This window comes from Mobula birostris, chromosome 6 (genome assembly GCF_030028105.1).
Source record: "Mobula birostris isolate sMobBir1 chromosome 6, sMobBir1.hap1, whole genome shotgun sequence".
NCBI classification, from domain to species: Eukaryota; Metazoa; Chordata; class Chondrichthyes; order Myliobatiformes; family Myliobatidae; genus Mobula; species Mobula birostris.
The window spans coordinates 150,911,696-150,929,265 of NC_092375.1; the positions used below are offsets into that span (position 1 = coordinate 150,911,696).

Sequence of the window (17,570 nt, forward strand, 5' to 3'; positions counted from 1 at the left end):
GTTTTAAAATGGTTGTGCCAGTAATGGTTTGTTTTTTAAGATAACGATGGATCTACAGAAGAGAATGTCAGTCCTTCATCATCATTTTGTCAGCTATTCAGAAAAAGATTTTGAAGATAATCTCGAGCCTTCTGTCTCATTCTCAGGTTTGAAATGATGTGTTCTTTAAAATTAGTGAAATGGCCAATTGTAATTTGTATTTAATATGTGCCTTTACTTCAGGTTCAGGTACAACATGGCGTGAAATTAAAACATACAAATGGACTTACAACTCTCCGGAGGTAATAGGTGCTGTAGTTTTAAAGCTCATTTAACATATCCTGAACAAAATTACAGTTTGAAATGATATGTATCAAAATTTGTTTCAGTTTTCAGCCCGGTCACCCAAAGCTTCATATTTTATTTTACCACTTCCAAAGGAGGAGGAATCTTTCAGTAATTTATATTGTCGAACCACCAATCTGGTAAGTTTGCTTTCTTTTTGATCAAAGTATTAAAATATTTTGCAACTTTCACTAATTTTCTCTGTCATTAATCTTTCTCTGTCATTAATCAGAATCAGGTTTATTATCATCGGCATGTGACATGAAATTTGTTAACTTAGCAGCAGCAGTTCAATGCAGTACATAATATAGAAGAAGAAGAAAAAAATAAACAAGTGAATCAATTACGTATATTGAATAGATTAAAAAAAGTGCAAAAAGAGAAATACTGTGTATTTGTTTTAAAAAGTGAGGTAGTGTCCCAAGATTCAATGTCCATTTAGGAATTGGATGGCGAAAGGGAAGAAGCTGTTCCTGGATCACTGAGTGTGTGCCTTCAGGTAACAGTGAGAAAAGGGCGTGCCCTTTCAGTAATATTTTCTCTTAATTTATAAAGCAGAAGATGTGCCGTATATCACAAATGAGAGGAGTCAGCAGGATTAGGTATTATTTGTGTTAAATAAATAAATAGAAGTCCTCTACATTGAATACATGCACTCAGTGGTCACGTTGTTAGGTACAGGAGTGGAACCTGGTCTGATCTTCTGCTGTTGTAGCCCATCCAGTTGAAAGTTCAACGTGTTGTGCATTCAGAGACGTGCTCTGCGCATCATTGTTGTAATGTGTGATTATTTGAGTTATTGTCACATTCCTGTCAGCTTGAAGCAGTCTGGCCATTCTCCTCTGACCTCTCTCATTACCAGGGCACTTTCACTTGTAGAACTGCCGCTCACTGGATATTTTTTGTTTCTGTTGCATCATTCTCTATAAACTCTAGAGACTGTTGTGGACGAAAATCACAGGAGATCAGTTTTTGAGATACTCCAACCACCCCATCTGGCACCAACAATCCCACTGTCGTAGTCACTTAGATCACATTTCTTCCCCATTCTGATGTTTGGTTTGAACATTAACTGAACTACTTAACCGTGTCTGCATTCTTGTATGCATTGATTTAATGCCACATGATCATCTGATTAGATATTTGCATTAATAAGCAGGTGTACCTAATAAAGTGGCCACTGAGTTTAAGTAGGTTATTACTTAACATGTGTAGTATAGAACTTGGTTATATTTTAATGGTTTGAAACAATCTCAAATGAATTTTGCTTCTTCAATTGATAGGAATCCAGTAACTGGATTTATGGCTGCACTGTGATTAACCAGTCGGTTTGGTAAGTACATTTTTCCAACTAATACTGCTTTTATTCAAACAGCAATCTTAAAATTTCAAGTATTTACTAATAGCTTTTATTTACAATAATTAGAGAACCTTAAACCCCATTTTCTGTGGTTTCCCATTGAAACAAATTACTGCTTACATCATGGGAATGCATAAATCCAACACAGGAAAAAAAATAACACCAGGCATTGCTGTCAGTTTTTGTATGATTAGCTGTATAAAAATAAATGCAACTTTATGAGAGTCTTTTCTGGGACTGAAAACTGTAAGACAATAAGGGGATTTTTCTTGAAGCCCATTGAGCTTTTGCTTTACATTATAAATGGATGCTTGATAAAACTAAAGATTTGTTTACAAGAAAATAATATCAAACAGTGATTGAGACATGAAATATAATTGCTAAAAGCACATTTTTCTATAACAATTGTATTCTCCATGTGGTTCAATTTATAGTTTATGTGCGAGTTATTGTAATGGATATGGTGTCACTAGCTCATCTTGTATAATTACTAGCTAATCATATGTGGCACTACAAACCAGATAATGCCTTTACCTTAATCAAGATAAATGTAGTGAGACTCAAGGTTTAAACAGAGAACTTCTGTCACTTTTTTTTCTGGAGTATATATCAAACAATCACTTAACTCATGAAAGTCAAAGTTCCCCTGATTCTGTAGGCCTAGAATAAAAACAGAAAATGCTGGAAACACTCAACAGATCAGGCAAGATTTATGGAAAGAGGAACAGAGTTTGCATTTCATATCGAAGACCCTTCATCAGAATTGGGAAAGGGTAAAAATATTGGTGGTGGAGGGTTGGATCAAATAAAGGGGAATATTTCAAAGGTGAGGCCAGAGTTGCCATAGATCATGTGTGGATCATCCAATTGACTAATAAGGACAGTTAGACTGGTGGGGGGGGGTGAAGAAGAAACTGAAGCTGTGAAAAGAGGTCATTTAGAGAATAGGAAGACACAGATATAGAAGAAAGTTGTGAGATGCAGGGCTATAGAGCATGCTGATCATGAATCAGGCTGTGCTAATGGAGTGAATGTCAAAGATGGATGACTTGCAAACGAAAATGGGCAACCTAATATAGATAGAGAAAGCGAATTACCTCTGTCTCACTGACAGCAAATGGAAAATCTCAGTAAACGTCAGGCCATCATCTCCCAACTAGTTCCTTCAGGCTTCTAGCTTTGTGGCCAACACTGCAGAACCTACATTGTACCACTTTCTCAAGATTCACAGGCAGGGCTGGGCAGGAAAACCCATTGTTTCTGCTTATCTTTGAACTTGTTTCTTCCTATCTTGATTCCATTCTTTCTGTCCAGGTTATTTGCTTCCTAATTATATATCCCCCTTCACCTCCGTCCCACACTGGGATAGTCAGCCAGCTCTGTTTGTTGAAGAGAGGCCCAACCATTTAGTTTCACTAACACAGCATTTGCCTGGCTAAACCCAATCTCATATTGAACAATTTCTTCAACTTAATTTGTTGTACTTCCTCCTATCTAGTGCGTATTCATTGTTCATAATGTGGCCTCCTCTACTTTGGATGAATCAGCTGCAGCTTTGGTGATCAGTTGGCATTTTCTGGGGTAACTCAACAATTCTATTGATTGCTCTACTTCAAATTTTAATTTTCCATCCCTCTCCAACTTTGACCTATTTGTGACCTCCTACACTGTTATTATAGTCCCAGCATAGGTTTGAGGAATGACACCTCATCTTCAGTCTTAGCACATTGCAGCCTTCTGGACTCCATCAAATTCTGCAACTTCAGGTGACTGCTCTCCCTCTCTTTACCAGAACTGGCAACTTTTGCTGTAAGTTTTCAAAATATACAGTGGTGTGGGCTCAACTGTTCTTTCTTTGTTGATGCAGACTGATCTGCTGTGTCACCATCTGCATCTTACACTTTTTCATGTTTGCCTGAACTGCTCTCATCTTATTGTTTTTTTTCTCTTGCAATGCCTTGATTAACCTGTTAACTATGGTCTTTTATTTTAGCTTATCCCAACTCTAATTTTACCTTTTCAGAGTTATTTCTTTTTTCTATCTGTTCCTCCCCTGCCCTCTTGGCAACCTAAAACTATTTTTTTTTCTTTCCCAGTAAAATATTGACCCTGTAACTCTTTGTACTGATGCTACCTGACTTTCTGAGTATTTCCAGCATTTTTTCTTTTTTTTTAAACCCAGTTTTTTGTCGTTCTCCAAAAGGCAGATAAGGCAGCCGGATAAAACCATGATGAAGTGCTTTGAGAAGCTGGGCATGGCACGATAAAATTATCTCTTAATGATCTAGACTCTTAATCTATCTCGTTATGATCTTGCACTTTTTTGTTTAGCTGCACTGCACTTTCTCTTCAACTTTATTCTGCACTTGCATTGTTTTACCTTGTTTTACTTCAATACCCTATGCAATGAACTGATCTGTATGAATAGTTTGCAAGGCAAGCTTTTCATTATATCTCAGTACACATGACAATAATAAAACCAATTCCAATTCTTTAAACTATAGAGCATTCAACATGTTTGTGAGTGTGAAACAAAGTAGAGGAACAACAGGTAATCTGAATTATAATCCACAGTGGGAGACATTGATATTAATTCACAATCAAACAATAGCCTTGTTTCTTACTAACATCTTAATGGAAAAAAATCATAATATTATTTTAATTTGGATTAACAAAATAGTTTAGGCCAATAGTTTTTTTTTGTATAACTTGTTACTAATATAGCTTCTTTAAACATCTGTGTCTTGCCCATTATTTCAATCTGACTACTGTGTATTTTGGTCTAAAATCTTACCCTGATTTCTTGAATGTGGTTCAGAGTAAATGGAGTTTTAAAATGTGTTTCACATAATTGCACTTGATGGTAATTTGTTAAAAGGTCTCAGGTTAATATGCAGTTAAGTATTGATGCCAAGCATACTTGTAATCCAAACAACAACGTGGGTTATCTTTATTTGAATGGAATGATGTGATGTATTGAATAGCTGAATTACAGTGAAATGGATCAACACCAGAATTTCATAGTTTCTGAAACAATTCTGTGGTTTGACCTGAGGAGTGTGCTTCATCTGTTTATTCTATGTAATTTGCAGAAATGTATATTGGAACAATTTTATTGAAATATAAAATTGTCAACAAGCAAGAATCCCCCAAATGCTGTATATTTTTAGAAAATACAACCATTATTATAGGTGATTCCAACCTCCATACACCCCCTACCACAGGACCTTGTAATTCCTTATTCTATTAACCTCAGGCTACTTGCTGTGTAAATCAATCCATCTCATGGTACAGGAGAGCTCATTGTAATTAGATACAAAACTTCAGTGCGCATTGGAGAAAAAAATTATACGTATTATTTTTGTAAATTTACTCTTCCTCTTTTCATTTTTTGCTCAGAGTAAGGTACTGTTTAATTCCACTAATAGCAGGGAAACAAATATTCAGTATTGGAAAATGGATATATTTGTGCACTTAACAGGTTTCCATAATCAATATCTTGACAACTGAAAATATGAGTTCGAAATGAGTCTTGTCAAGTTAGGTAACCAGGTTTTTTTTTCAAATTGTTACCAGGAGTGACAATTTTGGAGAAGATTTTAAAAAAACTACTTGAATTAGAAAATATTATCTTTCATTCCATTGATCTAATGCAGACCTTTATATGCAGAATGGTTCAGATATATTCAGTGTATTTAAGTCCAGATTTGTTTTCATTATAAGCCTGAAGAAAATGTACATGTAATTCTTTTGACTCTTGCCCACTAAGCCTCCAGAGGGCAGTATGTAATGATGCTTACTTGTACAGGATAGCAGTGTGTTGAGCAAAGTCATTGATTTTCACAGACAGTGTCTTAGCAGTCTTGGCTGATTCATTTTTAGGGTCTCATCTTCGCAAAAGTAATTGAATGTCAATCTTCAATGGACTGGAGCAGTGAACAAAAGTATGAATGACATACAGTTTAGTGATTTGACTCAACTTTAGGTTTTTACATTGCCTTTTGTGTTCTCCTGAGCTGAGGAAAGTAACCACCAGAAGCTTCTCTACTTCATTTGCTTTGGCTTTGCCAAAGACCTTGACATTGCATTGTTTGTTAATTCATGCTATGTTGAAGAGCCATATAACTATTGTAGATCGAATATAACACATATTAATAATATAAGGGCTGGTGAATTTCTTTGAAATTTTAGATGATGGCTCACTATAAGGTATTTGCACTATTTCTATTTCTCTAGCTTCTGATTTGAGGGATCAATCAGTTAAATCTGCTTTAATATGCTGTCTTGGTCATTTTATTGACATGAAGTCACTTGTTAGCCTTCAATCGGTCTAAACTATATTTAATGTTGGTGATGCTCATTTCTGTGCTGCAGAAATGCCGAGAGATGGTTCTATCTATCAGTGTGTTTGATTCTCATGACCGTTGTTCATGTTGCTGTGTAACCTCAGCTGTCACAGTGAAAATGGCGTTGTTCATACAGCTGCTCAGTAGGGAGATAATTGTTGAATAGGTCAGGAGGTCCACACAAAAATAAAACTTTATTTACATGAAGGGGAGAAAGTATTGGCATTTAGTGTCTTTCATGATCACAGGATATTACCAAACAAGATTATGGCCATTTAAAAGTAATCATGAAAGATTTGTATAATCAAATACGGCAGTCACCTTGTTCACTAACTGTATTGTGATAACAAATAAAATTCAATGACTTGGGTCTGACCCTGACCTCTGTTGCATGTGTAGAACTCGTAGCTTCTCACTGCGAGTGCTTGGGTTTCTCCGGAGTGCAGTACTTTCCTCTCACATCCTGAGGACCCCCTGTGTTAGGTGTGTGAAAGAAAAATTGGGGAGCGGTAATAGGAATAGATTACATGGTATAAGTGGGGAATGCTGATGGACATTGGCTTGAGGGGCTCCGTGGCCTCCTATATCATAAGTAAAAATATTTTAAAAAATTAGTTTGAAGGATAATTGTTGAGGAAAATTGTCCCTACTATTGATTAAACATTTCCAAGTTTCTTTCCATCCTGATTCTGGAAAGGAGTAATAATAACAGGGTTGTTGTGGGAGATTTTAATTTCCCAAAAATTGATTGGCATCTCCCTAGAGTGAGGGGTTTAGATGGGGTAGAGTTTGTTGGGTGTGTTCAGGAAGGTTTCTTGACACAATATGCAGATAAGCCTCCAAGAAGAGAGGCTGTACTTGATCTGGTATTGGGAAATGATCAGGTGTCAGATCTCCCAGTGGAAGAACATTTTGGAGATAGTGATCATAATTCTATCTCCTTCACCAGAGCATTGGAGAGGGATAGGAACAGACATATTAGGGAAATGTTTAATTGGAGTAAGGGGAAATATGAGGCTATCAGGCAGGAACTTGGAAGCATAAATTGGAAACAGATGTTCTCTGGGAAATGTATGGAAGAAATGTGGCAAATGTTCAGGGGGTATTTACGTGGGGCTCTGAGTAGGTACGTTCCAATGAGACATGGAGAGGATGGTAGGATACAAGATCAGTGGTGTACAAAGGCTGTTGTAAATCTAGTCAAGAAGAAAAGAAGAGCTTACGAAAGGTTCAAAAACTAAGTAATGATAGGAATCTAGAAGAATATAAAGCTAGCAGGAAGGAGCTTAAGAATGAAATTGGGAGAGCCAGAAGGGGCCATGAGAAGGCCTTGGTGGACAGGATTAAGGAAAGCCCCAAGACATTCTACAAGTCTGTGAAGAGCAAGAGGAAAAGATGTGAGAGAACAGGACCAATCAAGTGTGACAGTGGAAAAGTGCGTATGGAACCAGAGGAAATAGCAGAGGTACTTAATGAATACTTTGCTTCAGTATTCACAATGGAAAAGGATCTTGGTGATTGTAGGGATGACTTGCAGTGGACTGAAAAGCTTGAGCATGTAGATATTAAGGAAGAGGATGTGCTGGAGCTTTTGGAAAGCATCAGGTTGGATAAGTCACCAGGACCAGATGGGATGTACCCCAGGCTACTGTGGGAAGTGAAGGAGGAGATTGTTGAGCCTCTGGCAATGATCCTTGCATCATCAGTGAGGACGGGAGAGGTTCTGGAGGATTGGAGGGTTGCGGATGTTGTTCCCTTATTCAAGAAAGGGAGTAGGGATAGCCCAGGCAATTATAGGCCGGTGAGTCTTACTTCAGTGTTTGGTACGTTGATGGAGAAGATCCTGAGAGGCACGATTTATGAACATTTGGAGAGGCATAATATAATTAGGAATAGTCAGCATGGCTTTGTCAAAGACAGGTCATGCCTTATGAGCCTGATTGAATTTTTTTGAGGATGTGACTAGACACATTGATGAAGGTAGAGCCGTAGATGTAGCGTATATAGATTTTAGCAAGGCATTGATAAGGTACCCCATGCAAGGCTTATTGAGAAAGTAAGGGGGCATGGGATCCAAGGACACATTGCTTTGTGGATCCAGAACCAGTTTGCCCACAGAAGGCAAAGAGTGGTTGTAGACAGGTCATATTCTGCATGGAGGTCGGTGAACAGTGGTGTGCCTCAGAGATCTGTTCTGGGACCCCTACTCTTTGTGATTTTTATAAATGACCTGGATGAGGAAGTGGAGGGATGGGTTAGTAAATTTGCTGATGATACAAAAGTTGTGGGTGTTGTGGATAGTGTGGAGGGCTGTCAGAGGTTACAGCGGGACATTGGTAGGATGCAAAACTGGGCTGAGAAGTGGCAGATGGAGTTCAACCCAGATAAGTGTGAGATGGTTCATTTTGGTAGGTCAAATATGATGGCAGAATATAGTATTAATGGTAAGACTCTTGGCAGTGTGGAGGATCAGAGGGATCTTGGGGTCTGAGTCCATAGGACACTCAAAGTTGCTACGCAGGTTGACTCTGTGGTTAAGAAGGCATACGGTGCATTGGCCTTCATCAATCATGGGATTGAGTTTAAGAGCCGAGAGGTAATGTTGCAGCTATATAGGATCCTGTCAGATCCCACTTGGAGTACTGTGCTCAATTCTGGTTGCCTCACTATAGGAAGGATGTGGAAACCATAGAAAGGGTGCAGAGGAGATTTACAAGGATGTTGCCTGGATTGGGGAGCATGCCTTATGAGAATAGGTTGAGTGAACTCGGCCTTTTCTCCTTGGAGCGACGGGGGATGGGAGGTGACCTGATAGAGGTGTATAAGATGATGAGAGGCATTGATCGTGTAGATAGTCAGAGGCTTTTCCCCAGGGCTGAAATGGCTAGCACAAGAGGGCATAGTTTTAAGGTGCTTGGAAGTAGGTACCTTAGAGGAGATGTCAGGAGTAAGTTTTTTATGCAGAGAGTAGTGAGTGTGTGGAATGGGCTGCCGTTGGTGGCGGCAGAGGCGGAAACGATAGGGTCTTTTAAGAGACTCCTGGATAGCTACATGGAGCTTAGAAAATAGAGGGCTGTGGGTAAAGGCTAGATAGTTCTAAGGTAAGGACATGTTTGGCACAGCCTGGTGGGCTGAAGGGCCTATATTCTGCTGTAGGGTTTCTATGTTTCTATGTTCTACGTTTCATCTACCTAAGAGGATAGAGTTTAAAATATCTTGCAAAGAGTAGCATCTTCAGCTGGCTGCTTTTTATATTGTCTGTTCTAATCTGTAGAATTGTAAAGTATTGAAATCAGCCCTTTGCCTTGAAAGAAGCTGATACAGCTTTGCACTGGAGGCAATTTAGATCTTTTATGTAGGTGAGTATATTGGAAGATCAATATTTGTGGATAATTTCTGTGTCTTCAGTTCGTGGATATGAAGACAATAGAACTTGACAAATGGACATACAAAGCAGGAAAAAGAGGCAGCAATGTTGCATTTTTACTTAAAACCAGGATACCAATATTAACCATTATTTATAGTTATGCTGAATGGAATCTTCATGCATCAAAAGCTGTTGCAATCTATTGATAGTTAAAATCTTATTTTTAAATTTGTCATTCAGATTGTGAGGCTAATATTTCGTGTGGGGGAAAAGCAGGGTAAATCATTGAACTGAGAAGGGATATAAATATTGTATGATCTTTTGATGCAGTTATTATAGGATTTATGATTCCTCCATGACTATTGGTACCTGTCAGAGCCAGCATTCAACATAATCCTTGCTATTTTATGACATGTTCTTTTTTTATGATAGTGCTGGGAAGTGGAACCCTTTTCCTTTTTATGCTATCAGTGATCGTTTGAAATACTTCACCGTTAGGTACGGCATGGGATGGTTGCAATGGAGAGTAGGTCTCTACATTGCTTCATGTAGCTGAATCATGATGCCTGAAAAAGATCCCTACTTGCACCAGTGCATGTTCCAATCCAGTGAGCATTTCCTCCTTTTTCCCATCTCTTCTCTCAAGTTTTCCCACATGACCAGTGGGAAGTTTGCAATAATGCACCCTTTGAGAGTTTGGTAAATTTGTTATTTCTACAAATGGCAGTGCATCTAGTTTTGCTCAGCATTCATCTGTTTATCAGTGAATAATGGTGTCCTTCCTGGAACTTTTCTTTCAGTTGACAGAAATTATTGGACTAATGTGCCTTTTTTGTTCTTTGTCAACAAAGAAAATCTCCTGCATTGTCTTCCGAATAAGGTTCAAAGCAGGAAGTTTCTCCGATTCTGTGAAATTGGGAAAATCAGCATTTATCAAAGTGATATTTTAATGTGAATTATAATAATTTGGAGTTGGATTAAGAATATAATTGCTATCCATTTCATGACCAGCCAGAAAAAGGGATGATATTAAAAGAATATCAAAATCAAGTATTATTGATTTCAGAAAAAGTGGTGTCATTAATGAAGGCAAATAAAATTCAGGCTAATTGCATAAAAAATCTTACATATCACACCATGTTTCCTTTTGATGTTTAATATTTAATCCAGAAGGGAATGAGATGATTTTTTTTATGTGCATGGTTAGTGATTTGCTGTGCCTACTTTCATCTTTGCACTTTGCATATTTTTCTTTCAATTTACTTTTTGAACACTTTGCTTGTGAATGTCGCATGAGCTCTTTGACCTACTGAAGTGAATGGCAAGGTAAATTCCATTTCTCTTTATGTACAAATCACTTGAATTTACCATTAAATTTCCTATGCAGCCAGGAAGGCGTTGACCTGACCGGGGAGGCAGAATTGCTGAAAATGTATAAGGTAAGTTTAAATTTTACTTGGTACTATTGCTACTATTAGTAAAGGCATCCATTAGTCATGCGAGACCATGGATCTGCGCCTGGAAAGTCTTCCCTCCAGGCAAGGTTGTATGGAAGACCAGCAGTTGCTCATGCTGCAAGTCTCCCCTCTCCATGACACCAATGTTGTCCAAGGGAAGGGCATTAGGACCCATACAGCTTGGCACCAGTGTCATCGCAGAGCAATGTGTGATTAAGTGCCTTGCTCAAGGACACAACACGCTACCTCGGCTGGGGCTGGGACTCATGACCTTCAGGTTGCTAGTCCAGTGCCTTAACCACTTGGCCACATGCCCACTATTAGTACACTATTGTATATTATGTTATTACACAAGTACTGTTATAGCTGAGGACTATCATTCCATCCATGTTTAAATCTTCTTTTACTCATGTTTGTATTGGTTTTGGCTTTCTTTTTAGGTAACGTCCGTTTATTGTGTTACTTAGACATCTGTTCCAAGTTCCCAGTAATTTTTGCCATGCCTCCTTTTATAAAATTTTGTAGTATGAAATCCATCTTGAAACAATAAAAAAAAACTACTGCAAATATTTAGCAGTTCAAACATGTAAAGTAATTACTATGTATAGGTATTCAATAGTCTTGCTATTCTGATAGATCTGGGAGTCTTAGTAGTCAAATCACTGCAAGCTGATATGCATGCTCAGTAAGGTATTAGTAAAGCAGACAGTACACTGGCTTTTATTACTAGAGGATCTGAGTTCTGCTTTTATATGCAGCCCTAGTGAGATGACATCTGGAAACTGTGTGCCAATTTGGTCTCCCTTTTCCAGGAAGGTTATGCTAGCAATTCAGGAATTGCAGCAAAGCATCACCAGATTGATTTTTTGGGTTGACAGGTTTGTCCTGTCAGGAGAGATTAAGTGCATGATCCTCTTGTGCACATGTTTCAGAGAATGAAAGGCAATTTCATTCAAATGTGCAGAGTTTTAAGGATGTAACATGATGGATGTGGCTTTGATATTTTTTTCACTGCAGTGGGCTGTTTAGAACCAGGAGTCAATCTGAAAATGACTAATTGGCTTTTCAGGACAGAAATGAGAAGGAATTTCTTCACTCAGAGAATGTTGAATCTTTGGAATTCATCACACAACAAGACCATGGAGGCAGAGTTACGGAGAATATTCATGTCCCATGAAGAAATTCCCAGATGAAATGGGAGTTGAGGATTATTAAATTAATATTAAGGAACTGGCATTAAAGGAAAAAATCTTTTGGTTGAGTTGAGATGTTCTCCGATATTGGCAATTTACTTGCAAACGTTTCGTCACCATACAAGGAGACATCATCAGTGTGCTGTTAATTGTGGTGTGTTCTCCAAACGTTTAGCCTTCATATACTTATCAGTCAATTGATTGGTCGTCATTTTGGAAACTCAATTGTGATGTAGGGAGAAAGTCTCATCACTGGTTGCGTGGCGAACTTTATGCATTGTGGTCTGGAATTTTACCCACATTGGCTCATAAATGGGATCAGGGTCTACATTCTGTTTACAGAATGGTTTGTGGAAAACCAAGCTTCTCGGAATTCTCTTGCATGCCACATGTTTGCCTGTGCCATGACTCTCACTGATGCCCAGTCAAATTTGTGCCCCTCTTGATCTTCATGGGTAGAGATCAGGGAGAGTTGGTCATGTTGCTTGACTGCTAGTTGACGTTCATGGATCCTGGTGGATAGCTTCTTCCCAGTTTGGCTGACGTGATATTTGCTGCTGACCCTGCACTGGATTTTGTAGACCACATCGGTCTTGTCCAACAGCTTGCTTTGTTCCGTGCACTGTTGATGTCTACTCGTATGGTGTTGAAACATCTGCAAGTAAATTGCCAAGGTCTGAGAATAACTCAACCCAACCATCGACCACCCGAGCTACGCATTTTCCAAATCATTTCCAAGGAAGGGACACTGAAGGAAAAAGTCTCATTGAGCGACAGAGTAGTATTGAGATGCCATCTGAACTACAGCTGCAATTATTTATTGTGTTTTTGTATAATTTATAAACAATTCTTAATTTACCAGTGAAGTAAACCACACAAAAGATTATGTAGCCTAGCTCTAATCAAAGAACTATGTAAAATATGTTTTTGATTGTCTGATATTTTCCCCCATTTGTAAATTCTATTATTTGACTCTGATAACTGCTTAGCAAATAGGGCGAGCATTCCAGTGAACATGCATGATTTTCAGTTAGGATTATCCTGTGTGTTTTTTTTCCCCCCAAATTTGTTGATTGCATTAGGATGCAAACCAGTTATCATATTCTGTTGTTTGCATTTCAGATAGCGAACTTCAATCTGGAAGAGTATCGTTCTTTCTCTCATTTTGTCATTCATGTATCTAGGGCTAGTGTTAATAAAAAGGTAAGTGAAAACAAAATAAAACAGCTTGTCTATTCTACTGATACCAAATATTTTTGTAAGGATGGTTCAGTAAAGATTTCAGCCCTTTTATGACTGACGTAGTCTCAATTTTTTTTATTCCTTTAGTTTTAAATAAAAGAAACAAATGTTAAATGCAATAAGAACAGCATCCCTAGAAGAACATGGCTAATTATTGAGTTCTTCCACCATTTCTGTTTTTGTTTCACATACCAGCATCTGTAGTTTTTTTCCCAAATTTTTATTGCATATCCTTATTATTTATAGATAATACTGTGTTAGCCATTGGGTTGGAGGTGGAATGAACAAACACAACTCTTGCCAGCTTTGCATTGTTCTTGCATGCACCCTTAAATGAATGCAGCAGCAAAGTATCTATGACCAGGGAACAAGCACTATAATAATAAAATAGAGTTGAGATCTTACTTTTTCTGTATGTGATAACTGATTGCGGAATAATTACTTACTACTAACTTGAAACAAAATTCCTGTAACATCTTAAGAAGTTTATGAAATATACAATATGTATCTGGAAAGCTAGTATTATATATGTTATGTATATTTTGAAATAAAATGAAATATGAGTGTTTCTCTTATAAACTTGTGATGTATAATGTCATGTTATTTTTAGATAAGGGGAAATGTTTACTATTTCAGTTTAACTGATCTGAAAGAGAAACAACTAGCATCGTAATGAGGAGGTACTTGGTGTCCCTATCCCAGACCCTTCCACACCTTCGGGACGCTTTCTTCGCCGTCTGTAATGGTCCTACCCGTTATTTCATCCTCCGTCGGATTCACGCCTGCAATCGCCGTTTTTTTTACTTTGTCATGTTAGGCAAAGATCGCAAGATCCTACGTTTGTCCCCCTTCGCCCACACCTCAGCGAGTTCCGTGTTCGCCATGATGCGGAACTTTTCTTCTGCCGTCTCCGTCTCCGAGCCTACTTCTTCAGCAAGGACTCTTCCACCCCCACCGATGACCCCTTCTCCCGTCTTCAACCCTCCTCTTCTTCATGGACACCCCGCTCTGGTCTTCTGCCTGCTCTGGATCTCTTTATCGCTAATTGCCGACGGGACATCAACCGTCTCGACTTCACCGCACCTTGTCCCCATTCCAACCTCACTCCTTTGGAACGCTCTGTTCTCCACTCCCTCCGCACTAATCCTAACCTTATTATTAAACCCGCCGATAAGGGGGGTGCTGTTGTAGTCTGGCGTACTGACCTCTACCTTGCCGAGGCACAGCGACAACTCGCGGATACCTCCTCTTATTTACCCCTCGATCGTGACCCCACTAAGGAGCGCCAGGCCATTGTCTGCCACACCATCACCGACTTTATCCGCTCAGGGGATCTCCCATCCACTGCTACCAACCTTATAGTTTCCACACCCCGCACTTCCCGTTTCTACCTCCTACCCAAGATCCACAAACCTGCCTGTCCTGGCCGACCTATTGTCTCAGCTTGCTCCTGCCCCACCGAACTCGTTTCTGCATACCTCAACACGGTTTTATCACCCCTTGTTCAATCCCTTCCTATGTTCGTGACACTTCTCATGCTCTTAAACTTTTCGATGATTTTAAGTTCCCTGGCCCCCACCGCTTTATTTTCACCATGGATGTCCAGTCCTTATATACTTCCATCCTCCATCAGGAAGGTCTCAAAGCTCTACGCTTTTTGGATTCCAGACCTAATCAGTTCCCCTCTACCACCACTCTGCTCCGTCTAGCAGAATTAGTCCTTACTCTTAATAATTTCTCCTTTGGCTCCTCCCACTTCCTCCAAACTAAAGGTGTAGCCATGGGCACCCGTATGAGTCCTAGCTCTGCCTGCCTTTTTGTTGGGTTTGTGGAACAATCTATGTTCCGTGCCTATTCTGGTATCTGTCCTCCACTTTTCCTTCGCTACATCGACGACTGCATTGGCGCTGCTTCCTGCACGCGTGCAGAACTCGTTGACTTTATTAACTTTGCCTCCAACTTTCACCCTGCTCTCAAGTTTACCTGGTCCATTTCCGACACCTCCCTCCCCTTTCTAAATCTTTCTGTCTCTGTCTCTGGAGACAGCTTATCCACTGATGTCTACTATAAGCCTACTGACTCTCACAGCTATCTGGACTATTCCTCTTCTCACCTTGTCTCTTGCAAAAACGCCATCCCCTTCTCGCAATTCCTCCGTCTCCGCCGCATCTGCTCTCAGGATGAGGCTTTTCATTCTAGGACGAGGGAGATGTCTTCCTTTTTTAAAGAAAGGGGCTTCCCTTCCTCCACTATCAACTCTGCTCTTAAACACATCTCCCCCATTTCACGTACATCTGCTCTCACTCCATCCTCCCGCCACCCCACTAGGAATAGGGTTCCCCTGGTCCTCACCTACCACCCCACCAGCCTCCGGGTCCAACATATTCTCCGTAACTTCCGCCACCTCCAACGGGATCCCACCACTAAGCACATCTTTCCCTCCCCCCCCCCCGCATTCCCCAGGGATTGCTCCCTACGCAACTCCCTTGTCCATTCGTCCCCCCCATCCCTCCCCACTGATCTCCCTCCTGGCAATTATCCGTGTAAGCGGAACAAGTGCTACACATGCCCTTACACTTCCTCCCTTACCACCATTCAGGGCCCCAAACAGTCCTTCCAGGTGAGGCAACACTTCACCTGTGAGTCGACTGGGGTGATATACTGCGTCCGGTGCTCCCGATGTGGCCTTTTATATATTGGCGAGACCCGACGCAGACTGGGAGACCGCTTTGCTGAACATCTACGCTCTGTCTGCCAGAGAAAGCAGGATCTCCCAGTGGCCACACATTTTAATTCCACATCCCATTCCCATTCTGACATGTCTATCCACGACCTCGTCTACTGTAAAGATGAAGCCACACTCAGGTTGGAAGAACAACACCTTATATTCCGTCTGGGTAGCCTCCAACCTGATGGCATGAACATCGACTTCTCTAACTTCTGCTAAGGCCCCACCTCCCCCTCGTACCCCATCTGTTACTTATTTTTATGCACACATTCTTTCTCTCACTCTCCTTTTTCTCCCTCTGTCCCTCTGAATATACCTCTTGCCCATCCTCTGGGTCCCCCCCCCCCTTGTCTTTCTTCCTGGACCTCCTGTCCCATGATCCTCTCGTATCCCCTTTTGCCTATCACCTGTCCAGCTCTTGGCTCTATCCCTTTCCCTCCTGTCTTCTCCTATCATTTTGGATCTCCCCCTCCCCCTCCAACTTTCAAATCCCTTACTCACTCTTCCTTCAGTTAGTCCTGACGAAGGGTCTCGGCCTGAAACGTCGACTGCACCTCTTCCTACAGATGCTGCCTGGCCTGCTGCGTTCACCAGCAACTTTGATGTGTGTTGCTTGAATTTCCAGCATCTGTAGAATTCCTGTTGTTAGCATCGTAAACTGTAAGATAAACTTTCTGAAGTTGACAGCTCAAGAGGTTTAATACAAAACCAATAAATCTGTGTAATTCAGCAGCATTTGACATATGTGCTGCACAGATCGTAGAGATTGATATTTTTTCCAAAACTTGAGAAATGCAATACAGTGCAAAGATTCTATCTAAAATTTTTTGGTGCTCCTTGTGTGTATGTTTGTTTAATAAAAATAACTGGATCATGATCTGGACAAATTTAATTTTTTTTTTGCAAACTAGCAGGTGACAACTCTACACTGCTTCAATACCGACCTCCATAATACAAAACTCTTATAGATGTCTTTCCACTGCATGTGGACAATGACGTCCTATTATTTCATATGGGGATTTCAGATTGGTTAGCCTTTTTTAATCAATGAAATTTGTTTCAAAATCATTGAATGAATTCCCAGTAGATCAGTAAACCTTTAGTTGTTTTGAAGAAATGTGTGCTTATGCTATATTCAGCAAGTTTTACTCAGTATGGATTTTTTTAGGTCAAAAAAAGTTGCACCAAGAAACTGGATTAGTTAATTAAAAAAAAAACCTTTTGGGTTTTTTTTCTTGATGTTTAAATTAAGTATAAAAACATTTTGTGCATGCTTTGAAGTAACTATGTGTATTCCCTCTTAAAGTCCCAGTGATTTACCACAGCATTCCTGTGATCCCTGGTGACATTTGGGCATGTGTTGATAAGGAATGTTGTAAGTTTGACATGCCAAAATAAATTGGATCAAAAGATTGGGGTCTGATCTTGAGCTTTCATTCACAGTAAAATGTGGAACAAATTGCCCAGCAAGTTGGGAACAAAGTTTAAAAAATCCCTGTTGGGACACTTGATTTTTATCTTTACAAACTCCATGTTAATTTTTGTGTGCTGCC

General features: G+C 39.7%; 1 protein-coding gene across 2 annotated transcripts in view; it reads left to right on the plus strand.

Moving 5' to 3' along the window:
• The window catches only part of pgap1 (post-GPI attachment to proteins inositol deacylase 1), a 106,217-nt gene that overhangs the window by 19,985 nt on the left and 68,662 nt on the right, over window positions 1–17,570 (plus strand). For both annotated transcript variants that reach the window (XM_072261627.1, XM_072261629.1), the window contains exons 8-13: window positions 41–146; window positions 223–281; window positions 369–464; window positions 1,608–1,657; window positions 10,785–10,836; window positions 13,170–13,250. In XM_072261627.1, coding sequence (XP_072117728.1) covers window positions 41–146; window positions 223–281; window positions 369–464; window positions 1,608–1,657; window positions 10,785–10,836; window positions 13,170–13,250 — 444 coding nt within the window. The remainder of the gene's footprint in view (window positions 1–40; window positions 147–222; window positions 282–368; window positions 465–1,607; window positions 1,658–10,784; window positions 10,837–13,169; window positions 13,251–17,570) is intronic.